Raw genomic sequence first — 27785 nt, 5'->3', positions numbered from 1 at the left:
TAATTCAGTGATGAGCTGTTTCCTCACAAAGCAGTTTATTCAGCATCTCCTGCATAGACATCCATTCAAATTAAAAAAAGAATAGCCTATTGTCTCCTTGCCAGTGTACCACTGCATTATGCTTGGTTTTGCTAACCCTGGCTTACTCTTGGTGGATAAGTTGGGTTCTGGTGTGAGCGTGAGAGGGTCGCGGAGGCTGGCTTGGGGTAAATAAAAAAAATATATATTTCGGCCTATGTTTCCTGGTCAAGAATCAAAGTATTGCAGTGGTACCATGGTATGGTAGTATCAGATGGTAACACCATGGTACTTGATAAATATACCATAATAGTACAGTAAATTATTACCACATTCATGCAATTACACTGTACTCCAGGATATTTAATAGAATACCATAGTGCTACTATGGTACATATCTAAAAACAGGGTTCCCACAGCCATGGAAAACCTGAAAATATTAGGGGAATTTTTTTATTCTGATTTCCATGACTGGAAAAGTTATGGAAATTATATGCAAATTAATACAATCTTAAAATCTTGGACTTATGTTCAGCTCTACAATATTTAATCAGTTGGAAAGTTCATAGAAATTCATTGGTCAAAGGGAGAAGGAACCTGAAAAAAAACAAACACCAAAAATCATCATAAAAACAAACAAACATGGTATTATTACCATGACAAAACTCAAAGGTAACAACATGGAACATTTTCCTAGTTTTAGACTTGACAATACACAAAATTTAAATAATATTTAAAATGTATTAATGAAAAGTTTCTTTCACTTTGAACTAGATTGTAATTAATGTTAAATTAATTTAATTAATAACTTTCACACTTGTGTGCACAGAAAAACAGTTTGGTTAACACATTCAGAACAAATCTACCCCAGAGGCCCTTACTTCTGCTACCAGAGTCATTCCCCTTATCTTCACATGCGTGGACCAGAGCGGGGGAAATTGGGAATATCTTTATCCCAGTATAGAGTATGTTGAACTTTCCAGATGCTTGTTTAAAAAAACAAAACCAAGAACAGACATTAAGCCATAAGATCACAAAAGAACTTTGATTCATATCAAAAGGGCAAAAAACAAACATAACGAGCGTTAGTAAAAATATATCTTGCGTTTTTGGCACTCATCAAATTGAGACAAAAACAAAAACAAGTACAGCTTTCTCTACTAGCGTAATACTTAACATTGATCTCCCAACTAATCACCTGATCAACAAGCAAAGGCATAGTTCAAAAATTAGAGAACAATGGCAGTGATAATTGTTTGACTTTTCCAGAACAATAATTTTATCATTAAAAGAGCGTAACTATTCTAAAGAGAGAGACGAAAGTCTGGTAACAAGTAAAGAAGGTTTGATAAAAGAAAAAGCCATGATCTCTTGTACATTCCTTATTTACGAGTGGGAGGTGTATCCCCATGCTTGCGGAGTCAACGGTGGAAATATCCTTGACTCTTTAAACCCTTCAACATTGACTCCAGCCAAAGGCAATATGGCCAAACACAGAAAACAACAACCACCCTTTAACAGAATAGAAAAATAATTTAGAGCAAAAAAATCTGGATGGCATTCATGGTACACAAAACTTTACAACTTGATGGTCTAAGCTTTGCCTAAAAAAAAATAAAATAAAAAAAAATTACAACAAAAAGGACGAAAGTGTGTAAACCCCCTAAAAATGACTGGGAGAACCCGATGGCAATAATGCAACAGTGGTGGTTTGAGTGAGTACATATGAGTACACATATATCTCAGTTTAAACAGAGAACATCTCTGCAAATGTGAGTGTATTAGTCCTTAAAACCCTGAATGCATCAGCACACAGATTAGAGTGTCCAGCAACAAAATCCATTCCCCTCTCGTCAGCATTACATTGTCCCGAGAGGTTCTCCGAAATGGATCTTCTGGCCTGGTTGCAAACTAAAGGTAAAATTCTGTGGAGCTTCGAATAACAGTACAATAGTAGAGCCCAAGTTGAACTCGCCCAGGTGCTCTCCTTTCCTCATCGTCACACCTTTTTGGTTGTTGTTCGTTAAATAGCTGAAGTCATTGTAAGAGCCTTTGTTGTAGCGAGGGTTGTTGGTGCGTAGTTCCTAAAGGGAAAATCCAACTTAGTTAATGTGAAGTGCTAAACAAGGGCATAGCCAGGAAATTACTTTTGGGTGTGCCTAAAAAATGGATGGGCCAAATTTTCACCCACATTTTTTTTCTATGAATTTTCCTTACCTCCCGAAACACGCCTCATTCAAACCATTCTTTCACACTTTCAGGAAGAAGATTTTACGAATTTTTACTAAAATTCTGGGTGGTTCTAATTTTGGTGGGCCCCGGCACAACCCAGCCAATCCTTGGCAACGCATAGTTTATGACCTAGAAGACTATATATTTTAATGATTGCACTGCTTACCCAACTACATGTACAAGCTTGTTCAAGCATGATCAAATTGTGCATTAGCTCAACTGATAGAGCGTAGCACTTGTGATGCAATGGACTGGGCTATGATGAGTACAAAAGGACTGTTTTTGTGGGTGTTTATTGAACACTGACACCTGCTGGCCCCGTTGCGAAGGTTTAACCCATACCAACCATCTTTTACCAACCACAGAACAGAATGAAGCAATTATACTGTGAAATTAAATAAATATGAAAAAATACAAATAAAATATCTGGTACTTAGTGAACCTTTAAAAAGAGAAAAGAAATTCCAAACCCATTAGATTAAGTGCACGTATGCAATTTAAGAAATGTATTATTATTAGACAAGCAGGGTCATGAGGTTGCAGAATTGCAAGTGAAATGTCACTCTCATCAAGTCAAATGAAAGCAAGCAGGTGACCACTATCAATTCTCTCACCCATTAACCCACATTGTTACACAATCCTACTACAGTCTGAAGGCATGTCGACATTGCTCGCCATCTCTATAATTATAATCACACTGATCAAAATATTGAGGTTGTTACATTTTGATAAACTATTTAGTCTACAATAAAAATGAAAACAGAGTTCTGACCTCGTCAAAGTAGATGCGTATTGATCCCACATTTGTGGCTCCTACAGCTGTGAGTGAAAAGAAGCCATGTGTCCAATCCCCGCTCAAGACCACACGCTCATTATGGCAGAAAAGTTCCTTAATCCAACGTGCAACTCCTGGATTTACAGACATCAGAGAACCTAGAACAAAAAATACATACATCAGACCACACAAGCCTCGTGATTTAGTTATGTAACCACACACTGATAGTATCGTGAAATGGTTAATTGCCATCCGATTGGAAAAGACGCTTAAAACCTAAGCTTATAAGACCTTGTTATAAATCTATTTAAAAGACAGCAAAACATATTTTCAGAAAGCAAAACAAAACACCACCTAGAGAGAGAAACATATGATTAAAATGCCACTGACCTGGGAAGTGTCGTCTGTGTGCCACCCTCCAGTCTGCGGGCGAATGGAAGCAGTGGTAGTCTCCTGGAGCCAGATACACTACACAGTGAAACAACTCATTCCCCTCCTTAGTGACTAGGGAATCCTGGAACGTGCCAGGGTCATCCTCATCTGAATAGGACGAAAGTAATGAAAACATGTGAGATATCTCAGGACACTTTATTATTTCAGTTATATCTTTCAGGGTGAAGGTACATTTTCTGCAAACCATTCCATAAAAATGTGTATAATATATAATCACATACACATACATACAAGGGGGGGCCTTGTATTGAAAAAGGTTGAGAACCACTAGTATATGGACTCACTTCTGTTAACGGTGAAACTCTCAGTCCAGGTATGTGGCCCGAGGAACGTCTCCAGGGAGTAGGTCACTCCCTTCACCTGCTCCACCTCACAGTTCTTCACATGACCAAAATGAAGAATCTTGCCATCAGCAGGGCTAATCTATAGGGTGAATGACCACATTTGTCAACGACCACATTTACATGCACTTGAGAAAACAAAGTGGCTTTCTGAAATGTCATGTAAACCCGATGTTTACTTGCACCGTTTAATGGGATAGTTCACCCAATAATTAATTTTCTCTCATCATTTACTCATCCTCATGCCATCCCAAATATGTATGACTTACTTTCTTCAGAAGAACACGAACACATTTTTTAGATATACATCTCAGCTCTGTAGGTCCATACAATGCAAGTGAATTGGTGCCAAAATTTTGACGCTCCAAGAAGCACATAAAGGCATCATAAAATTAATCCATATGACTCCAGTGTTGAGATTAGTGCCTGACCAATATATCGGTATTAGACTTTCACAGATATATCAGTATCGGCGTATATGTTTTCTGATACGCGCAGATATGAAAACATTTTTCAGAACATATAATGCAGAAAACAATGCTTGGGGTGATTTAGAATTGGTGTCATAACGTAGTTTGTCCAGTAGATTGCGCTCTGACTCATTGCTTACAGAGCTGAGCTGACGGTAGTTCTGCAGACAGTGCAGAGTTAAGTGGTGTCTTCACGGTAAGTTGCTAACTATTTTGTGAAATACATACTGGAAAGTTAATAAACAATGACCACAACATTTTCCCTTTTCAATATAACTAATATAACGTTAACCCTGCCCCTGACAACCATGTCACTCATGTTTATCACATCTGTGTGCTGTTAGCCAGCTATAGTTTGCCAGTGCAGTCAGTAATGTAGCAGATTGAAAGGTAAACATCACAGCATCTCAGCAGACAACAGTGCAGTGGTGGATTGTGTCTGGCGAGTGTTAATTTCATGCTATGTTGCTACCTAGTTGGTTACAAGCAATGCTGGAAAGTAAATAACATCCATCTTTTGCTCTCCCTGACAACAAGTTTATAGCTAACTAGCTAACCACATATCTACTAACATACCTTGCAGCTGAGTGAAAGCTAATGTGTAAACAATTCACTAATCTGTTTTGTTCAGGATCCGCAATTTGGTAGCCCCTTCAACCAAACAATTCCAGTCATTGCATTTCCAAATGTAATATTTAAAAGTCTGGTTTTCCAGCGTTGAAAGTTTCCCCTGAAAATGAAAAGCAGAATACGGTGCAACACTGGTGCAGCATTTATCTCTTGACCTGGCAGGTGTAAATGATTCTTGTTTTACAACTTGCCCCTAATAGACTGTATTCAAATAGTCAGCATTTGAATGATACTAAACAATACTGCTGATGTTTATTTAGATATTTATTTTAGTTGTATTTATTTAAATTGTCAGCAACTGACTGATACTGAACATACAGTACTGATATTTATTCATACAATTTTGTGTTAAAGTGTTAATTTCTAGAATTTGTTGGCAATGGTTAATGTCAAATATTCAATGACAAAAATATTTAAGAAAGCAGTCTTCTGAGTACCTTTGCATAGTCATATCAGTGCAAAATCCACATAGAAAAGGTCTGTTTTCATTCCAGCTCAAAAAATAACTAAATCGCCACCATATCGGTAATCAGTGAATTTCCCCCCCTCTAAAATCTGTATCGGTCTAAAAAAAAATCCCATATCGGTTGGGCTCTAGTTAATATCCATGTTTTCAGAAGTGATATGATAGGTGTGTGCTTGAAATTCTTCTACCTGTCCAGTAGCGGTCGGTATGGATAACATTTGAAATCACCAAAAACACAAGAAAAAGAATGTGAAAGTGATCCGTTTCTCACCCACACCTATCATATCACTTCTGAAGATATTGATTAAACCAATTAATTATTATAGATCACTCTTATGCTGACTTGTGATTTTTGGAGCTTCAAAACTATGGCACCAATTCACTTGCATTGTATGGACCAAAAGAGCTGAAACATTATTTTAAAGATCTTCATTTGAGCTCAGTAGATGAAAGAAAGCCCTACACATCTGGGATGGCATAAGGGTGAGTAAATGATGAGATAATTGTCATTTTTGGGGGAACTATCCCTTTAAGGGATTAAGAGAAAGCAGTTTAAGACCCCATTTTCACCTGGTATTAAGACGCAATTTGGTGAAACGATCACACGCAGTCAGCGCTAAATACAGGTCTTAAGGGGTCTAAAACGTTTTGTGATCGGATCACAAAAACCACACATGAATGTGGTCAAAAACGCATGTGACCGCAATGCATTTGATGTGTAAACTCTAATCCGTCCTGAATGCGTCCCGGACAGCATTGAAGTGCCACCCCTTACCTATCGATCAACATCTGCACTAAAACAGTGTAAACTTTGCTGGTTACGGGCGTCTTTAAAAGGAAATAACTGTCCGATCAGAAAACGTTAAATAGCAAATATATACACAAGCATGAGAACTTCAAGGATCCTCTTCAGTGTGTCTGAAATCAACATGCAGAGACACTTATGAGAAGCACGAACATCTGCAGCTCAGGATAATACAGGCAATCCAGTAAAATAATGGACATTTCTGCTCGAAATGTTGCTTTTGTGCTTAGATTAAATTTCAGCTGCATCTCAGAGAGAAGTGTGCAGTTTGTTGTCTTTTCTGACTTTGTTGTGCATTAATGGCATACAGTAACACACAGACATAAGAGATTGATGTATGCATGTCATCATGAAACAGAGTCCCTCCCATCCAAATCCAATCACAAGTGGTCACAGGAGACACATTTAAGCAACCATGTGTAAACAGCGATGTGTCTCACCTGACCAAATGCGATCTGACACCCAAGACGCATCTTAATACCATGAATAAACACAGTCTAACACATCTGGGTTTCTCCCGGAGAATGCGGCTTATGTGGTCAAAGGCAGAAGCAGCGTTCTTACAGGTTTTTGAGGGGTGAACAGAACGGACAACAAACATAGGATGGAGCCCAACAACAAGTAAACAAAGCGGAAAGTATTTGCCATTTCTGGGAGTGCAGTGGGAAAATTACATACACTCTAAACTATACCCATTTATACACACTAAAGTAAAACACCCAACTCTCCCAAACGTTTGTGTATATGCGCTCATACGTTGGGGGAATCCCGGAGTTTGAAGTAAGAGGTAAACCCCACTATTGCAATGCAATTCCGCTGCAGGTCATGATGGAAAAACACAGCAAAAACTCCTGAATATCCTGAAATAGAAATAGAATAAAATAGCGAAGACTTCATAGGATGCCATGTTTGTTATTTATACAAGCGTCACGGGGAAATTACGTTGCTGTGGAGAAAGCTGCTTACTGACCAAGCCACATATATATGGAAGTAAAGAGTATGCCGCTTACACGGTGCATGTAAACGGGAACGCAACTTCCTCACAATAAGCTGCTTTCTGCGGTCAATGTAATCGTAGACAATCACATAATTATGTAAGGGTTTGTGAAACCACCAAAAGCAGAGTTTCCTCCATGTTTGACATTCAGCTGAAAGGTTGCTATATGAATCTGCAGTGCCCACCCCTATTAGGATAACAAGAATGTCTATCATTTAAAGAATGTATTTTTCTTTAGTTACAAAACATACTTACCACACAGTGCGAGTCGCACACTGGACGGGCCTGAGGTTTGAGTTTCCGCCTAAAAAACTCGCCCAGGTTTCTGTAGTGCTGTAGATCTTCCACAGCCGCTTCCTTCATGTTGACTCCAAACGTCCATATATACAGTCTGTAGATAGGTTTCCGTAACCAGGTGGGCAAGTCTACCTGGTTCAACCGACCCCACGCTCTGGACAGCAGTCGTGTGGGTATGGACTTGTAGATCGTAACCTACACCCAGAGACAGAGAGTAAGGACACCATGCACAAAGAAGCCAAACATCCATGTTCTACGATCAGGAAACCATTGACTCTCCACTTTTAGTATTATAGTTGCTGTTTGTGACCATGCATACAGTGAGGTCACATTTATAATTCCAGTGAATAAAGTGTCTCTGAAAAGATACGCTGCATTCCAGTTTGCCAGATGTGTGATTTATGGTTTAATGCATTTTGAAGCATTAGATTAAGGACATATCAAAGGTATTGTGGGAGTGTTTGGTGTATTGATTTGATCCATTTGAGTTGGATTTCCAAACTGGACAAGTGCAACAGAATGCAAACCTAACCCCACCAGAATTCCAACTTGGAAACTGATGTCATATGTAATATGTCCTGCACCTGTATGTGGCTTTCTATCACCCTCTAAGTGGCATATGTCCAGTATCAGTGTAGCTTGCTGATCATTACCGGTAATGGCATGGAGCGATACTAGATCAGTGCTTCAGACAGTATAGACTCAGTATAGACAGCTCTTGCCCTGTATCTCAACCTCTATATGCAGGGCAGGAGCTGTAAGTGGATTACTGTAGCCAGCTTCAATCCCATCTGAAAGAAAGCTAAATGTGGACACACTCCAATTCACAGGGTCTTAAAGGGTCATGGGTTGTAGATGATAGGTATGGGTTTAACAAGCAGGAAGTGTAGGCAGGATGTTGCCTGACCCAGTAGAGACCATGAACCTAAAGTAGAGTTTCATTTTAAGGCAAGGTTTATCTGTTTGTTTAATCTCATTATATTACATTACGTCTAAATTGTGTTGAATTGGAATCAGGATATGGGTAGGAAAATAAGGGTTGTATGTTTTTAATGTTCTTTCTGAGGGGCTGGCAAGAGACAAAGTGCAACTAATTTTAGTTAGTATAAAATACCTAATAATATACAAATTAATGTTTGTACTGCATTTATCAGTGCTGCAATTACATAATATCATGGTATGTACAGTTCCTGCGTGAGACTTCATAATTTTTAGTCATGCAGCAAAATGAAAAGTGCTGTATATGAAAAATTATAGATTTCCATTAACAAAACAAAACAAAACATTTTCCTCTGTTTGAACTTCCCATCTTCCACTGGAGATACTATATCTCCTGTAAGCATCAGCATGGGCTGACTGGCAATTTTTGTGGGAACTGAACAATAGTGGTGTCAGAACCACAGTGGCACAGTGCCCTCAAAGGGACAAAGCACTCCTCAGTTCAGTGCAGCATCAAGGGACAATGGTTCTTTTCACGTCAACCCCAATGGAGCTCAGAGTGTCCATATGCAAGCAGCCATCTGCTGATACCAGCAGCCCTTTCCTGCTGACCTCAAATCAGTTTTACAGCTTCCTTTCGCTGGGTTATGAATACAGAGATATGACCCCCAGATCAGTGTTATCCAGGGTGTTCTATCTTAAAGGGATGGTTAACCCAAAAACTACAATTCAATCATCATTTTCACATTTCCAAATCTGCATGATCACCCTTCACTTTAAATTCATTTTTTTTCGCCATTCAATGAAAGTGAGTGGTGACTGAGACCTATATTTTGCCTAACTTCTACTTTTTGTGCCATGGAATGAAGAAAAAAAAACAAGTTTGAAACGACATGGAGGTAAAATAATGAAGATAATTTACATTAAGTGAACAATCCCCCAAAGTTGCCCATAATATTGCCATAATCTCAGACATTAGTTGTGCATAATGAATTGAACAACCCAATGGGCTACTATACACTGATGGATATCGATGTCTCTGGATAGTGAGATGTTGCACACAAACACACACATCATACAGGGTCTTTGGGCTCTATTTGATGTTTACACCTGTACTTACTCTGCTTGTTGGCCTCCAGCCCACTTTGGCAAGAGGTTTGAGTGCTGCGAAGGGCAGGATGTAGTAGAGGAAGGACAGAGGCCATAATCGAAGGCGGGCGGTAGGCCGGGACATGCAGCTCATTTGTCCTAGACGCCGCCGTAAGGCCAGTTGTGGGAACTGCAACCTGCACAACACAGCTATGATGCCACAATGCACAAAATTCCCAGCTAGACACATATAGAGAATAAAGGAAACAAAGGGTCCAGAGATGCAATGGGGTGAAATCACAAACCTGTCATGAACATGTCCAGGTAATATTTCAACCCACCAAAAAAAAAACTTTGAAATCAAATGCTTGCAAATTAATTGAAAACAAAGCTAATAAAGCGCAAGTTTTTTGCATTGTTTACTATTAAGCATTTACATTCCTGTATTAATGCTCATGAATGCAAAGCAAAAATATATTTGAATGGTAAAGTATATCATGGTAGAATGTTATGCTGATTTAATAAACATAATTGTCTAACAGTCATGTTCACTGTAATAGAGAAATAATGACTATCACTACACTTCACTTTTATGAATTTGGCAGATGTTCTCATCCAAAGCAACTAAATGTTGTTTACCACAGAGAATAATTTAGAATCATCTCACATTTATAAAAAAAAGAAAATTATTACAATAAGCCACTTACAATGGCAGTGAATGGGGGTAGGTCCATAAACATTAAAAAAGATCGTAAAAAGTACAGCCACAAGAGACATAAAACATAAATTGTGTTAACATTATTCCATTATAACAGTTAATTTGGTTTTGAAGAAATGTCGGCAGGGTCATGTAATATTCATGAGACCAGGCTGGAAAAGTTTAGGGAGTTTTAATGTCTCAATTTAAAATTAAAGTTGCCTTTAATACATTTTAATGTAGCAGTTTATGGTTTCATATATATATATATATATATATATATATATATATATATATATACATACATACATATATATACTACACACACACACACACACACACACACTCACCTAAAGGATTATGAGGAACACCTGTTCAATTTCTCATTAATGCAATTATCTAATCAACCAATCACATGGCAGTTGCTTCAATGCATTTAGGGGTGTGGTCCTGGTCAAGACAATCTCCTGACCTCCAAACTGAATGTCAGAATGGGAAAGAAAGGTGATTTAAGCAATTTTGAGCATGGCATGGTTGTTGGTGCCAGACGGGCCGATCTGAGTATTTCACAATCTGCTCAGTTACTGGGATTTTCACGCACAACCATTTCTAGGGTTTACAAAGAATGGTGTGAAAAGGAAAAACATCCAGTATGCGGCAGTCCTGTGGGCTTAAAATGCCTTGTTGATGCCAGAGGTCAGAGGAGAATGGGCCGACTGATTCAAGCTGATAGAAGAGCAACTTTGCCTGAAATAACCACTGCTACAACCGAGGTATGCAGCAAAGCATTTGTGAAGCCACAACACGCACAACCTTGAGGCGGATGGGCTACAACAGCAGAAGACCCCACCGGGTACCACTCATCTCCACTACAAATAGGAAAAAGAGGCTACAATTTGCAAGAGCTCACCAAAATTGGACAGTTGAAGACTGGAAAAATGTTGCCTGGTCTGATGAGTCTCGATTTCTGTTGAGACATTCAGATGGTAGAGTCAGAATTTGGCGTAAACAGAATGAGAACATGGATCCATCATGCCTTGTTACCACTGTGCAGGCTGGTGGTGGTGGTGTAATGGTGTGGGGGATGTTTTCTTGGCACACTTTAGGCCCCTTAGTGCCAATTGGGCATCGCTTAAATGCCACGGCCTACCTGAGCATTGTTTCTGACCATGTCCATCCCTTTATGGCCACCATGTACCCATCCTCTGATGGCTACTTCCAGCAGGATAATGCACCATGTCACAAAGCTCGAATCATTTCAAATTGGTTTCTTGAACATGACAATGAGTTCACTGTACTAAAATGGCCCCCACAGTCACCAGATCTCAACCCAATAGAGCATCTTTGGGATGTGGTGGAACGGAGCTTCGTGCCCTGGATGTGCATCCCACAAATCTCCATCAACTGCAAGATGCTATCCAATCAATATGGGCCAACATTCCTAAAGAATGCTTTCAGCACCTTGTTGAATCAATGCCACGTAGAATTAAGGCAGTTCTGAAGGCTGAAAGGGGGTCAAACACTGTATTAGTATGGTGTTCCTAATAATCCTTTAGGTGAGTGTGATATATATATATATATATATATATATATATATATATATATATATATATATATATATATATATATATATTTTTTTACAGTAGAGAATTTCTATCTCTTTCCTATTTCAAATATGTTTTCATGTTTATTCTGTCTTGTATTTTGTATGGGCGTCTTTGTGTTTGGCATTTTCATGTTCTGGAGATATTCCACCCCAATATTATATATATATATATATATATATATATATATTATATATATATATATAAAAAGTGAAAAGTTGAATTGAAAAATGTATTATATATTATATTTAAATGAAATAGATAATTATTTAGTATGTCCCTCTTTTACTTAAATGACAAAATGAACTTGAGGTGGCATAAACAAAACCTGATGATTCATGTTTGTTTTCACAGCAGGATTTTAAAATGTAAAAAAAAAAAAAAAAAAAGGTTTGCATCATAGTAAGCAAAGAAATCGGAGCTCCTTTTGTACAGAGGAGCTCACATGTTCAACATCACAAATTTGCTCATTTGATTAATAACCAAGTCTCGTCTCCATTCAGCTCAGTTCCTTTCAAATCAGCCACTCTCTCTAAGCAAAGGCTGCTTTCACCTGCTTAACACCTTTAGTCTTATTTAAGGTTTATCATAACCTTCCTGTTACACTTGCCCTAGAAATGGTGATAGGACTGGTGCGGCCTCAATAAAATGTCCTTAATATCACAGTGAGCAAGAGGATGACGAAGTTTTTTTATCAACATAAAACTATTGAACTAATGCGAGTGTGTGCGGTTTGTTGGCCCTCCATCAAGTGTTTCACGTGAAGTGGGACCTTTGAACAGAACTACTAAACCCACCAGTAATCTTTTTTTTTTTTTGTCACCATTGCGCTATTTTTAGCATCAGTGAGGGCAGATAACTGGTGTTTGGTTTAGATCAAAACAGACTGGAAGGGAGGGGAGCACACAAAACATGTTGCACCTTTATCCTGGTCGTGCTGATGAACTCACTAAGTCGCCTTGTTTAACTGCATTTCCTTGATGCTTTTTATAGAGAATGACACCAAGAGCTTGTGCTTCTAGCTAAAGTGAGATTAGCTTTAGTGTGTCAGTAAAGTTGGTCATATTTGGCCCTGAAAGTAATGACAGCACCAGCAGAGTTGACAGGGACAGTGGGATTGTAGCCATGTGGGTGATCTACAGATTATAACACTGTCCATCCTAATCAGGATGAAACTTTGCACTGACCTATGGGCGGAGAAGACTTAGCCATACACAAACAGTCAGTCACCTATGTGTTTTAGATATACTCACAATGGTGCACAAGAGAGCATCTTCTACCAGTACTACCCATCCTATCTGATGGTCTCAGTTCGGGAAAACAATATTGCTCACATGGGCCATGATGTGAGCAGAACACAATCAAGAAGTAATGATTTGCATCACTGCACAGCAGGGGTGGTTCTAGACCATTTTGACTGGGGCAACTATTATACCTTAAATGTCCCCTGTACACAAATAAAACCAATTGCTGTTTTAATATTTAATATTTGCTGATATATAATTTTTTTTAAAGACAACCGAAGATTCACCAAATTTGTTAATTTCTTTTTATTTTAAAATATGTAAATAAACAGGCTTATGACAAATGTTTAAATTAGTCAATACACCCTAACATTCTGTTTTTACCCACAAACTTGCTGTTCTTTGGAATGACTAATGCAATAAATGGGTAAAATGAATGATAGGCTACAGTAAGGTTTTAGGTTAGAATGTAAACAGTAGGCTATAATCAGCATGTACAGGTCTTGTAAATGGTCACCATTTCCTTCATGATTCTTTTAAGAAGTTTGAAGCAATTTTTTAAATTCACTGGTTCATTTTAAATGGTCCAGTGTGACAAGTGAATTTTTAATGTATGTATCTATCTCAATTACTATGAGTTAAAAAGGTTGCATGCGTTGTAATTATAGGTGGCCAATAAGATGGCATATATACGTTTTCTTAATCATTATTATGTTGTGGCTTGGTGTGCGCCTCTTGTTAGAGAATGCTGTTGCTAATATTAAGCTCAATACTCCATTATTGAGCACATGTGTGCCTCTCCCTTGAAATTGGTGCGCCGTGCGTTAAGTATTTGATTGATAAATGGTATTCATAAAGAGGACGTTGCCAGTACAGTAAGACAAAATACACATGTTAAAAATACATTCTCTGAAAAACATAAATATCTTATGCAGTGTTGTTTCTAAAACAAGATCAATCAAATTGCTTGTTTAAAGGATTTTTTGATATTTTTACAGGAAAACAATACAAAAATTATATTTAAGTACACGATTTTGCCCTAATATCAAAGATCTTACTAGAAAAAAAGAAATTATGATCCAACATAACATTTCTTGATGAAAAAAAATTATGCATGTAAAATGGCTAGAAATAGCATTTTAGCTTAGCGTAGAGCTGACAATTTATACAAGGTTTATTTCTATTTCTTCTGCTTCAAATTACTTTAAATGTACTTCTCTGTCTGCTCCTATGATGGTTGCAGGCATCTTGACATGGGGGCACTGGCAAGGTTAGGGATTTTTAACAAACCCTTTATTATTAAAATTTTAGGGCTGGACAAATATACAGATTTTATGGTTAATCATGGTCTACATATGAACTATTCCAACGTCGATTCTTAAAATCCCAAGACTGATCTGGTTAGTTCGTTAGTGGACATAATCTGACTTCAACATAACTAGTAGTCAAAAATGGTTTCCTTTCACAGTTTGAATGTTGATGTAATCTAATTTAAGAGATTAATATCTGCTTCCACCACCAGCATAGAGAGAGATTGGCTATACACTTGTCATTATTTTTACAGTTTACACATATCTTTGATGAGGCAACTATCTTCGATTTCAAATATGGAACATTTTATTGGTTCAACTGTGTTCTTTTGTATGGGTCTCTGTTTTTATGCGTATCAAGCACTTCTAACCTTTCACACGACAAACACATTTTGCGATGCATATTATGCAACCTCATTCTAGCGGTTAGCAAATACAGTTATTGAGATATGCATCTTAATGGATCTGCACAATGACTGTTGGTTTTTACGAGTGCAGTATGAGGTTATCATTCAATAGGATTTAAAGTGTTCCTGGCCTTCCCCCAACCTGTCCAGCACAGATTAATAGTCATTGAAGAACAAATGCGATTAACAGTGTGCTATGCAAACCGTGAGGACACCGCTAAACATTCTTTGAAATCACACTCCTAGCATCCGCCAATGTTTCTTGCACACTCTTTTCTAAAAAGCCCCCTTGTTTCTTCATTGCAGACACACACTGGCCAATCACTGGCTCTCAGTTTCTTTCGCTCACACACGGGGAACAGCATCTGCTCTGGTTAGAGCCCTGTCGACTGTGCATTTTGCTTTGGATGAAGAGCGATTCAGATCACTTGCAATGTTGCCCTAGCAAATGCTTAACGTTGCATCGCAATTAGACCAAACAGGGTCGCAGAGCTTTGTGGGGGTCTCTGGGGGGGGGGGGAACAAAAACATCCACTCACATGAAACACATTTTTCAAAGCCCACTGTTCGTGCAAGGTCTCCATAATCCCATCTCGCTCGCCCACTTTTCAGCCCTACTGATCCTACAATTGTTCTCACTCACACCAAGTGCGCTGTCAACAATTGTTCTAAATCCAATTCATTCTCCGCCACACTCTCCACAGCTCCGCTACAGCTAAATTCACCTGTCATCCACATGCATTCTCAATATGGACCAGTTCTACCACCACACACACTCCTTGCCAGTACCTGAATCGATTCCGGTGGCTGAGTTGAGACGAGCCCCCAGGGGCTCCAGGGCCTCCAGTGCTGTTTGAGGGCTCCCCTGTCGCTCCCGCTGAGGAGCCCTGTAGTCGGAGGTGCCGCACATCAACCCTGACTCTGTGTAGATTGTAGCAAGTGTGAGAGCTCTGCAAAGACCTGCAGCATCTCACCATTTCCCCACACCGTTCCGCAACGGTCCCTTCTGTTGTTGCTGCTGCTTCTTCAGGCTTGGCTGACACATGATCACTGTGAGAGGATTAGTGCATTTCACAAGCTTTAGCCCTTCTCGCGCTCCCTTCGTGCCTTCGGCCCGGGGCCCCCCTGCTCGTCACGTGTTGGCTGCTAAAGTCTGATTGGATGGCTAGTGGATGGGTCCACCTTCTCCTCTAAGCCGCTACTGAATTCAAAGTCCTGGTGCTGCTGGTAAGGCAGCAATAAGAAATGGATGGGGAGTAGGGAAGGGTTTGTAAACAGACAATCCTGTCAGCATGTGCTTGGTAGATGCTGAATTCCATTTATGGACCAGATTTGCCACAGTCTTTGATTAGCCCGAGCACCGAGTTGAGAGTAAAAGTTTGGCTTGACACGTTCCAGGTGTGTCCAAACATAAAATCTACGCAATCCATTTGTCATTGAATAAAGTCACTTTTAATACCCTTTCTGTTCTTTAGTCAGTTGTTCCTCAAAAACGAAAAATGCACTAGGGCTGTCACGGTTACTTGATTTATAAAAAAAAGATCCTCAACTACAAAGTTGTAGAATCGACAAATTGAAAATAAGGCCCGTTTATCTACACAATCGTTTTGCTTTTATGAAGCAACATAAAATAATATCACGAAAAAGATGTCTGGCCGTTACGGATGCACAAACACATACACATACTGTTCAATAAATCTGAACGAATCAGCAAATTATCATTTGAGTTCTGTTCTGTGTAAATTCATTTCCATTTGAATGTAATGCGATCTTTCTCCTCATGTAAATTCAATTTCATGATGCCCCACTTCCAATTAATATTTTATAGTTTAAGCAACAATGCCCACAACTGCTGCAACTTTATCTCACGTGAATACTGTATTCCGAGTCAAAAACAAAAAAACAAACAAATAAAACTGCTTTTATATCGCTAAAATAGTTTAACCACAAATATAACTTAACTTCAATAAACAAGATTGATGTGATCACATTAAACTCTAATGCTGATGCGCGAGAGCAGCACTGCAGTTCGCGCCTGACTGAGAATTACACTGATCACAGTCCAGATGCACTCTAAACTTTCCAAACAGCTTCAGCTTATGTAGATCGCAAAGTACAAGGGAATTATACAAAAATACAAAATAAGTAAATATAGAAGCACTCTCGTTGTGGAATAAAAGGAGCCGGAGATTTTAAAGAAGTTACATCTTAAATGCTGTTATTTAATGTGTTACAGCTTTATTAAAGTTCAAATAATACAGAAGCAGATCATGTAAATAACTACAAACTCCAAAACTGGCAATTCTCTGTGCGGTCAGCACCTCTTCTATGAGTTGTGCGAATGTCCCGATCTGAGGGGGAGAGACTGAAACTGTATCCGGCTGAGGCACACTCTGTCGCGGGGATGCTCGTCCCTCCAGCGCACACTTGCTGCAGCTACATTGTAATGCGATGACTCGCAACTTATTGAATCATAAAATATGTTACTGTGTATTTCTTATCGTGAAGAAAATTGACAATATGCACCTTTAATAATAAGAGAGACTTTGTTTTTGTGAGTTAAGGATGGACTGAAGTGAACAGAAAGGTGAGATAGGAAGTCTTCGCATTATACACTGCAGAAAAACATGTTTTGATTTGTTTTGGCTTGTTTTCCAATAAAAATATCTAAAACTCACTTAAAACAACATACATTTACTTTAGCAGCTATATTGCAGAAGAAAAACAAGTTATCTGAGAATGTTGAATATAATATTAAAAATATAAATATTTTAAAATATCTAAAAATCCTTCAAAAAGATGCATTCACCTGAGAAGCAGCATATAAGATATTTAGACTTGCTTTTAGAGAATAGATCTTGAATATAAGTGTATTTTGTCTTTACTGCACTCGGATAAGTATGACCAAGTGAAAAAAATACACTTATATACAAAATACACTTACTGTATATTTAAGATACATTCTCTTAAAGCAAGTCTAAATATGTTGCTTCTCAATTAAATATATCGTGTTTTAAGGATTTTTAGACCATTTTAAAATGGAAAACAAGACAATAACACTTGATAACAATAGGATTTTTTTTGCAGTGAATTTCTTCAATTAAACTTAATAAAAAGTATTTTCCCCCTTTAATTCAGTGAATGTCATTTAGAGGTATTTTTAAAAGATGATTTTGTCCTCTTTATTGTTAGCAAGCACGTTTAATACAACCTTTTAAGTCGGGGCACAAGCAGAATAACTGGTTAAGAGCTAATAATTAATCGCCGAATAGTCGTTCTAATAATTGTTAGATTAATCTATTATCAAAATAATCGTTAGTTGCAGCCCTACACATTAATATGTGCTCATTTACATTCGCTCTTTACAGAACTGCCGGTTTCCCTAAGAAAACAGAAAAAACAATTTGCACACGTTTAACAAATCAAAGTAAATATACTTGTAAATAGTACAAATTAAACATGTAAACAAAGATCTAAAAAAAATATATCTGCAACAATTTCAAATGGATTTGCTCATTTTTAAAAAGCTAAAATGTGACAAATTATGAAAATCGCATAAAATATAATTTGTAAAACTAATATCTCATAATGTACCTAGTGAGAAGGTCCCTTTTATCTGCATTACCTGGAGCGAATTGATTTCAAATGCAAGTAAAAGGGACATTATAAATAAAATATACCCATATGAATCAACATGGGAATCGAAAGGTTGTGAGTTGCAACCAAATCGAATTGGGAAATCAGTATCGATACCCAGTCCTACATAGCATCCATCATTTCAATCGGCTGTGTAGCTCATTTGTTGTGTATGACACGCAGAAATGAATGCAAAAAAAAAAGTAATGAAGGATCTGAAAATCTGTAACTGCTATTATGAACCAATGTATATTACTGTTATGATCATGTAAGCACTAAAACAAGTAAAACGACTGCGAGTCATACGTCTATTTGCGGTCCCCTGAAAGGGAGCATGTCATCTTCCAGTAAAACAGGAAGTAAACCTTCCTGCCTTGTCTCATCTCAAGATTTGTACAAATACAATTTCCTATCCAAAATAACAGTTCCACAGACCTCCCGAAGAACAATGAACAAATCGTGAAAAATATCGACACTTTCCTCTTGCTAAATCTACAGATAAAATGTATAACAATCAAACATAAGAGGTACTATCATATTTTATGATATAAATCAAGATCAGATTTGAAATAACTGACTTACAGTTAAAAGTGTCTAAAGAATGACACGATGGGAGGTCTTTTGTTGTTCTTCCTCTAGTTTTCAGTAGAAGAATCTTCTCACAGCTCACAGTCTCTGTATTCAGATGTTGAATGACAAGAGAGTCGAGGGGATTTCATAATCACTGAATATTAACCAGACCACTGAGCGGAAGCTTTTACTTCCTATTTAATCAGTCACCGTCATATTGGCCATCCCACTCCCTACACATTTTACAACCTAACAGCGTACTGCACACAAAAATGTGAGTCACAGGGAGTGAATTTACAAACATTATGTCTTGCAGTCACTTGATATTTCATCATTCCTCACATCAGGGATCGTTGTGTCAGAATGTATTCACTTTCTGGATTTGAATCAAACCGGCATCTGGAATCTGAGCTGTTAAACTGAAACCTTCTTTTATTTCGTGACTAACTGCATCAGAGAACTTGGTGTGCAAGTAGTGCTGTCTGGCGCCAGGTCATCAATGGGTCACAATGAGTCACCATCAGACAACTCCACGTTGGAGGCAAATGTTTATCTCTTGAATGAGGGAGATAAATCATTACAGCACACTAGGAAAATCACTCCAGCAAAAACCGTCCAATCAGATATCAGTGACACCGTAACAGAATCTCAGGTGATTCTTAAACAACCAGATGAGCTGACCAGCTCTAATGGACATATAAGAGAAAATAAAACATTGCACCTCAGTTATTTTGCTGGACAACTAAATTAATTTGTTGACATAGGAAATTTTAATGAATGTGCTACAGTTACTAAAATGTTTTTTTTTAAAGGGACAATTTACAGCAGAAATAAATGGGTGTTCGGTTTATAGATTTATCAAATCTGTCAGGTTCTTGCCCAAATCATGGCCTCTGCAACTGAGACCGTCAAACCGCTCATCTTATCACGTGGCTTGTTGAGCGCGTTATGAGGGTTCACACAATTCACCGCGGCATTCATGCACAACTCACCACGTGGCCCACCGAGAGCGAGAACCACATTATAGCAACCATGAGAAGGTTACCCCATGTGACTCTACCCTCCCTTGCAACCGGGACAATTTGGTTGCTTAGGAGACCTAGCTGGAATCACTCAGCACACCCTGGATTCGAACTCGCGACTCCAGGTGTGGTAGTCGGCGTCTTTAGTCGCTGAGCTACCCAAGCCCCCAGTTTTTCAGCCTATTAAATGGAGTGACTATTTGCACACAAATAGTCTTATGGAAACAGAGAAATTATAAAGACAAACTGCACCTTCAAGTGTCACTGCAATGGTGTAGATTCAACAGACGGTGTGGATGTGCTTTTTTCATGCGGAAGGACCAGGGTTTGATTCCCCCTTTTATCCAATCCTGTTTCTTGTTTTAGTATTCCCTTTAATCCTACTTATAATCATAAATATATGTGAATAGATAGCACTGGTTGATTTACAACCAGTGATTTGGTCACGGTGAATGTTGAGGAGCATAGAGAAAGGTTTGATCTGATTATAATTAACCATGGTTTTACTAAGTGCAAATAGACTCTGCCTTTAATATAATTGTGTAATGACTAGAATTAGACTGGCAGTAGATTTTATTTTTTCCGACAGTAGAGCATTAAGAAAATAAGAATAGCCAAAGGACTTCAAGTGTCGTCAAACAAAACACATTGCCAAAATCGTGCCCTTCACCCCAAGAGCTTGTTATTTGACATTTCAATCAGTGTCACATTAACACATTCAGGTTTAAAGGTACCAAAGGAGTATTTGTGCACCTTGTATTTGAGCAGGGCGATATCACATTCACAAAGCATTGGCAAAATGATTAATGACACACCACTGAATCTTATTACCTCGTCCTTCGACAAAATATTCTAAGAATAAAAAGAATTTAAAAAGTATGCCATTTTTTTTTTATTCCAATTATGAGAAACTCTTCCCTTAATTTTTCACCAAAACATGTCATGCATTATCATGAAATTAATCCAAAAATCACTGCAATCTAACATAATATCAATCCTTGCCAAAAGTCATTCAAAGAATCCAGACACAGCCGAGATGCACAGTGACATAGACAAACATTATGTGGACTAACACTTAATGTAGGATAGACCATGTACACACTGCAGTTAAACACGGTTGTCAGTCCACTTCTGACTGCTTAATTCGTCTTCGGTTATGTACAGGACTGACAACAGCATTCTATCCACTGTATCATTCAATCAAAGTTATGTCAGTATCCAGAGACATCGAGGACATTTCAAACACTGTAATACCATCAGTGTCCCAACTAAACTCAAGCGTTGCATAAAACTCACAGCACACAACCTTGAGGGCTAAAATTAGAATGTGGGCAAAAGGTTGTGAATACAGCAGACAAAGCTTTGGCAATGGGGATGTTTTGCAACAGCCCCTGCGTTTGTGCGAGTAAGTTTTCACACATACGAGACTGTGTGCTGGTTGCAAAAATATGACCAGTGGAGGTGGAATACGAGCACCCGTGACCCGACAGGATAAGACACGGAGACCTTACCTGAACTTCATTGGCAATCCGTGGTGGCACTGCAATGCCAAGCTTTTCCAGCTGCCGATCTCTATATCGCTCATACTGGTCGTATCCAACGTAGCCCCCGCCGATAGCTATAAGAAGAGGAAGAGGCTGTACACGGGCCTGAAGTCCTGGAAATCCTAAGATATAGTAAACCGAAAAACACCATTCGATTTATTCATCTGCGGTCGCAGTCAATTTAAGGGAAATATTAAGGGTTCAATTTCAGACATTACAAAACACACATGAAAATTATTATTCAAATACAACACCAGGTTCAATACTTTGAAATATATAAGTGGTAGAACTGTAATTTAGCATCAAACATGGAGAATTGGAAATGGGTGGAGACTAGCAACTTGGATATTTTCTAAATGGTAAGGTACCATAGGTTTAAATTAGGGCTGTCGATTTAACGCATTAATTCAGTGCGATTAATTTTATAAAAACATAACGTGTTCAAAAAATTAAAACAATTAATCGCAATGCCCCCGCAAAGCTTGTAATACCACCTGTTTACTCCAGAGGGCAGTAAGTGAAATTTCAGCTGTGTGGCAATGCACAGTTTATACAGTGAAGAAAACACGTAACGTTCTTGCGTTCAAAATACTTGGAGCACAAATCTGAACTAAGGGATCTCGAGATGTGTTCCAAGTATTAAACTATATTTAACTTGATACAGTGACCAAAACATTTTATGTTTATGATGCAATGCACCAGAGACGCGACACAAGCATGTCTGACGCAGATGTAAACTGACGGGTCCTTAAACAATTACTCATAATAAATCTCCAACTGATTGACAAATTCACTTGTGAAATGGATTGCTGTGAACTGTGTGCCAATGATTGACTTATGATCAATAATATGGTAGTAAACAATACATTGTATTCTAAAGCCGCTTTATATCAATCGTCATCGTCTTATCAACGATTCACTCTTCTGCCACAAGAATGTAATGCTGAATTTTTTTAATATATGCATGTATATATATATAAGCCAAATCTATGCCTTGCTTGTACCCCTGTCCGATTTTCAAATACCTTTTGCTTCAGGTAAAGGTTTGTAATGTTGTGACTCAGGTCTTAGAACTCTTTCATAAAAGGATTTTATGAAATCCTTATGGAAGAAATGAACGGGAAACACTAGCGGAACGCAGACGGCTGAAAAAGGGGCCACTCCATTGACAAAATGTAATCACAGTTTTCCTTTTCATTATTTACATTATTTTATCAGGACCATTAATGAAGCTACACGTTAACAGTGTTGTCACGTGGTCTCATGAAAATGTGTGGAACCATTAGAACACCCTAAACTGACGAAAAATTATCTTGATTCTGAGACAACCTACAGGCAAGGCTCCGGGGCCAGATGGTTTTGCCGCTGAATTTTTTTATCTTATGCTACAGAACTGGCTCCAATTTTGTTAGAAGTTTATACGGAATCATTAAAGTATGGAAAGCTTCCGCCAACCATGACACAAGCCTGAATCAAGTCAAGTCAAGTGGTTTTTATTGTCGTTTCAACCATATACAGTTAGTACAGTACACAGCAAAACGAGACAACGTTCCTCCAGGACCATGGTGCTACATAAAAACAACAAAAGGACCAACACAGGACCACATGAGACAACACAACGAAATAAAATACCTATATAAACTACCTATATATACCTATATAAAGTGCACGTGCAAACATGTGCAAAAAGTACGGGACAGTAAAACAAATTACTGACAATGAACAGGACAATAGACAGTGCAGCGCCGACCAGTACTCAGTAGTGCAAAAAGATGACAGTTTCTAAAAATGTAAACATAACATACTATGAGATAGTGTTCTATGCACATAGCAGTTATTGAGGTAGCAGACAGTTATAAAGTGACAGTAATTAAAGTGCAACTCAGGACACGTGTGTGTCAAACCAGTCTCTGAGTATTGAGGAGTCTGATGGCTTGGGGAAGAAGCTGTTACACAGTCTGGCCGTGAGGGCCCGAATGCTTCGGTACCTCTTGCCAGACGGGAGGAGGGTAAAGAGTTTGTGTGAGGGGTGTGTGGGGTCAGTCCACAATGCTGGTTGCTTTGTGGATACAGTGTTTTTTGTAAATGTCTTTGATGGAGGGAAGAGAGACCCCAATGATCTTCTCAGCTGTCCTCACTATCCTCTGCAGGGCTTTGCGGTCCGAAACGGTGCAAGTCCCAAACCAGGCAGTGATGCAGCTGCTCAGGATGCTCTCAATAGTCCCTCTATAGAATGTAGTGAGGATGGGGGTTGGGAGATGTGCTTTCCTCAGCCTTCGAAGAAAGTAGAGACGCTGCTGGGCTTTCTTGGTGATAGAGCTGGTGTTGAGGGACCAGGTGAGGTTCTCCGCCAAGTGAACACCAAGGAATTTGGTGCTTTTGACGATCTCCACAGAGGAGCCGTCGATGTTCAGCGGAGTGTGTTCACCTTGTGCTCTCCTAAAGTCAACAACCATCTCTTTTGTTTTGTCGACATTCAGGGACAGGTTGTTGGCTCTACACCAGTTCGTCAGCCGCTGCACCTCCTCTCTGTATGCTGACTCGTCGTTCTTGCTGATGAGACCCACCACGGTCGTGTCATCGGCGAACTTGATGATGTGATTCAAGCTGTGCATTGCTGCACAGTCGTGAGTCAGCAGAGTGAACAGCAGTGGACTGAGCACACAGCCCTGGGGGCCCCAGTGCTCAGTGTGGTGGTGGTGGAGATGCTGTTCCCGATCCGGATTGACTGAGGTCTCCCAGTCAGGAAGTCCAGGATCCAGTTGCAGAGGGAGGTGTCCAGGCCCAGCAGGTTCAGCTTTCCAATCAGGTGCTGGGGAATGATTGTGTTGAATGCTGAGCTGAAATCTATGAACAGCATTCGAACGTATGAGTCCTTATTGTCTAGGTGGGTGAGGGCCAGATGGAGGGTTGTGGTGATGGCATCGTCCGTTGAACGGTTTGAACGATCACGCAAACTGCAGTGGGTCTAGTGAGGGGGCAGCTGGGTCTTAATCTGCCTCATGACGAGCCTCTCGAAGCACTTCATGATGATGGGTGTAAGTGCGACGGGACGGTAGTCGTTGAGGCAGGACACTGAAGACTTCTTTGGCATGGGGATGATGGTGGTGGCCTTGAAGCACGTTGGAACGACGGCGCTGCTCAGAGAGATGTTGAAGATGTCGGTAAGAACATCTGCTAGCTGGTCTGCACATCCTCTGAGCACTCTGCCAGGAATGTTGTCTGGTCCAGCAGCCTTCCGTGGGTTGACTCTACGTAGAGTTTTCCTCACATCTGGCGTGGTAAGACAGAGCACCTGGTCTTTGGGAGGAGGGGTGGACTTCCTCGCCATCACGTCGTTCTGCACTTCAAACCGAGCGTAGAAGTCGTTCAGCGCATCTGGAAGGGAGGCATCTTTGTCACAGGCAACTGATGTTGTCCTGTAGTTGGTGATGGCCTGGATGCCCTGCCACATGCCGCGTGTCACCGCTGTCCTGGAAGTGACTGTGGATTCTCTGGGCGTGTGCGCGCTTTGCCTCTCTGATTGCCCATGACAGTTTGGCCCTAGCTGTTCTTAGGGCTGCCTTATCAGTCTGATTCTTAAAAAGGACACAGATTTAAGCGAGTGTAAAAGTTACTGTCCAATTTCCCTGATCCAGCTAGAATACATTTTGTCAAAATTCTCTTATACATATAGATCAGGTGGGGTTTATTCTGGGCTGCAGCTCTTCTGATAACATTAGGTGTTTCATCATTATCATGTGGTCAGTAGCAAATGATCAGACTCCGGTCGCTGCCATCTCACTTGATGCCGAAAAGGCGTTTGATATGGTAGAATGGGATTATCTTTTTAAGATTTTGGTAATGTATGGGTTCGGGAGTACATTTATTGGTTGGATTAAGTTGCTTTATTGACACCCTGTAGCAGTTTCCCAGTCAATTGCAAAACACCCTGTCAATAAGTTACATAGGCTGATTGACAAAGGTGGGCTAGGCCTACCCAAGATTTTGTTTTATTACTATGCGTTCAGTCTCAGACATTTGGCTCATTGGTCGCTTCCACCTGAGAGGGCCCCTCCCTGGTTTTCTATTCAACAGGAAGTTTTTGCCCCTATTTCACCATTGCAAAGCCTCTCTATCAAACTAACCGGAGAAGTTGAGTCACACTCTGTTATTTCGCATTTACACTCGGTATGGAGAAATGTGTCCAGAATAGAGATGTCCTGATTCATCAGCTGCCGATCAAAATCGGCCGATATTCGTCTTAAATCCGTGATCACGCCTAGATGGTGGGCAGTGGTGGCTCAGTGGTTGAGGCTCAGGGTTACTGACCAGAAGGTCAGGGGTTAAAGCCCCAGCACCACCAAGATGCCACTGTTGGGCCCTTGAGCAAGGCCCTTAACTCCAGGTTGCTCAGGGGATTGTCCCTGTAATAAGTGCATTGTAAGTCGCTTTGGATAAAAGCGTCTGCCAAATGCATAAATGTAAAATTTAGGGCCGGTCTTTTTTGCAGCATGCAGGCAATCACACATACACTGCTCCTCTAATGAATGAGCACTTTCTCAGCCCTTGAAGCATGACAGAAGGGCTTATGGAGGATGAGTTGTTGGCAATTCTAAGCATTCACGAATTAAAACTTTCAGACATGATGTAATTGAGATGAATATGCCGGTTTGTTTTTAAAAATGTGTAAGAATTACATGTGTATGAATATTAATTTGCCCATTTTCTAGAGTTGTTACGGTAGTTATTCGGACTCGTTGCACAGTGAACAGGAAGAGGATATAGAGGCTGCTAACAGTGTATTACTCCCTGCTAATTCAGAGTCTGGGGTACGGAGCTTTAACTTCTCTCAAGAGATTATGGGAGAAAGATTTAAACTTGGTATTAGAGGTGGGGGTGTGGGCTAGGATTCTTAAAAACGTAAAGTCTGCATCTAGAGACGCAAGGGTGCACCTTATGCAATTCAAAATTTTGCATAGATTTTATTGGACCCCCTCTAGATTGTATGGGCTTGGTCTTAAAAACACACCCACCTGTCGCCAATCGGAGGATGGTGACATGGCCCATGTTTTTTGGTGGTTCAGAATTTTGTCTGACATGGTAGGCACTAGGGCTTTGTTTTGCCCCAGACTTTGTGTTCTGGGCGATGTGGTGGTCATTGATGTGGGGGATAATCATATAGAGAATTGGGTTCTGACCTGTGTGATGATTGCCAGGCAGGTTAATTTGAGGGGTTGGAGGTCAGCTGGTGTGCAGGGAAGATGGGGTGGCTTGGGATTGTTTACTGGGGTTGGGGATGGAGGGTTGTGGGGTTTAAATGTTGATTGTGTGTGTAATATATATATATATATATATATATATATATATATATATATATATATATATATATATATATGTTATGCATTTCTTTGTTATTGTATGATTTAATAAAAAATTTTTTTTTACAAAAAACGTCCTTAAATTTGATTCTCAGCAGCTTGATAGCGCCATCTATCGGCTCTTACGAGGAACAACTGATTTACGTTGGTGAAAATGTACAGTTAATGCCACATACCTTTTGAGAATGACTTCTGGGGACTCCATCTTATAACGGAGGTACTGCGCAGCAGCAAACTACATACAAGAGAATTTCACAGTGTCCCATTAGCCTATATACAATATTGCAATCGTGTAATTTACAAATATAGTATAGCTTGACACCTCAACTACTTAAGTGTTGCTTAGGCAGCTAGATACAAGTAACGTAGCAATGGCATTAAATACTAAAAGATTACTTGCAATGCTATCGTCACTATATCAAGAGCACGTAAGGGACAATTTGATTAAGATAGATTGTAAATGCTCCCTTATTGAAACGAGGCTGAATCTGAGCAACTCGCTAACAACCTTTGGGCTCAGGTTCAGTCGCTTTGACCTGTTTGTGGTATGTATGGGATAATAAAGCCTGACACATACAGCTGTCTACATTTACCGACTGAGGTTCTGATGTAAGCTCAAATGAACATCACACACTTACCTGCTATTTCGCTTTCGTGTCCCAGCAAGGTGGGGGAGAAACACTGTGCGCAGGAACGCGGCCATGCTGCTTGTATGCGGTTACATTGACTGCGACTCGGTTCCTCTCATCAGAAAGCGCACTGACGCCAACTTCTGGAACGGAGTGTTTCTCTGTACCAGTTAAAGAAACAGTTCACCCAAAAATGACAACTCTCTCATCATTTACTCACTCTCATGACATCCCATATGTGTATGACGTT

At 39.5% G+C, this 27785-nt stretch overlaps 1 protein-coding gene across 4 annotated transcripts; it reads right to left on the bottom strand.

Moving 5' to 3' along the window:
* On the bottom strand, positions 1-27634 carry LOC127635062 (phosphatidylserine decarboxylase proenzyme, mitochondrial-like). Of its 4 annotated transcripts, none has more exons than XM_052114841.1 (8): positions 27545-27634; positions 27083-27141; positions 21514-21668; positions 7443-7679; positions 3763-3901; positions 3416-3565; positions 3023-3183; positions 1-2102 (listed from the first exon to the last, which is right to left on the bottom strand). In XM_052114841.1, exons 1-8 carry the CDS (start codon positions 27607-27609, stop codon positions 1878-1880), a joined length of 1191 nt encoding a protein of 396 aa, XP_051970801.1. In that variant the 5' UTR covers positions 27610-27634; the 3' UTR covers positions 1-1877. The 4 variants fall into 4 exon arrangements, with proteins under 4 accessions (XP_051970801.1, XP_051970810.1, XP_051970795.1 ...); XM_052114850.1 differs by lacking the exon at positions 27545-27634 and adding an exon at positions 9544-9709 and having other exon boundaries at positions 27083-27130; XM_052114835.1 differs by lacking the exons at positions 21514-21668; positions 27083-27141; positions 27545-27634 and adding exons at positions 9544-9709; positions 15564-15814.
* Positions 27635-27785: the final 151 nt, after the last annotated feature.

This window comes from Xyrauchen texanus, chromosome 4 (genome assembly GCF_025860055.1).
Source record: "Xyrauchen texanus isolate HMW12.3.18 chromosome 4, RBS_HiC_50CHRs, whole genome shotgun sequence".
NCBI classification, from domain to species: Eukaryota; Metazoa; Chordata; class Actinopteri; order Cypriniformes; family Catostomidae; genus Xyrauchen; species Xyrauchen texanus.
This window is presented reverse-complemented; position numbering and strand designations above follow the sequence as displayed.

Excerpts from the sequence above, each read along its gene's own strand:
- LOC127635062 (XM_052114835.1), bottom strand. The coding sequence starts at position 15,751 with ATGGTGAGATGCTGCAGGTCTTTGCAGAGCTCTCACACTTGCTACAAT. Across the intron at positions 3,902-7,442 it reads TGTGCGACTCGCACTGTGTG|ATTAGCCCTGCTGATGGCAA; the intron begins GTAAGTATGTTT and ends TTCACCCTATAG. Across the intron at positions 3,566-3,762 it reads GAGTTTCACCGTTAACAGAA|ATGAGGATGACCCTGGCACG; the intron begins GTGAGTCCATAT and ends CGTCCTATTCAG.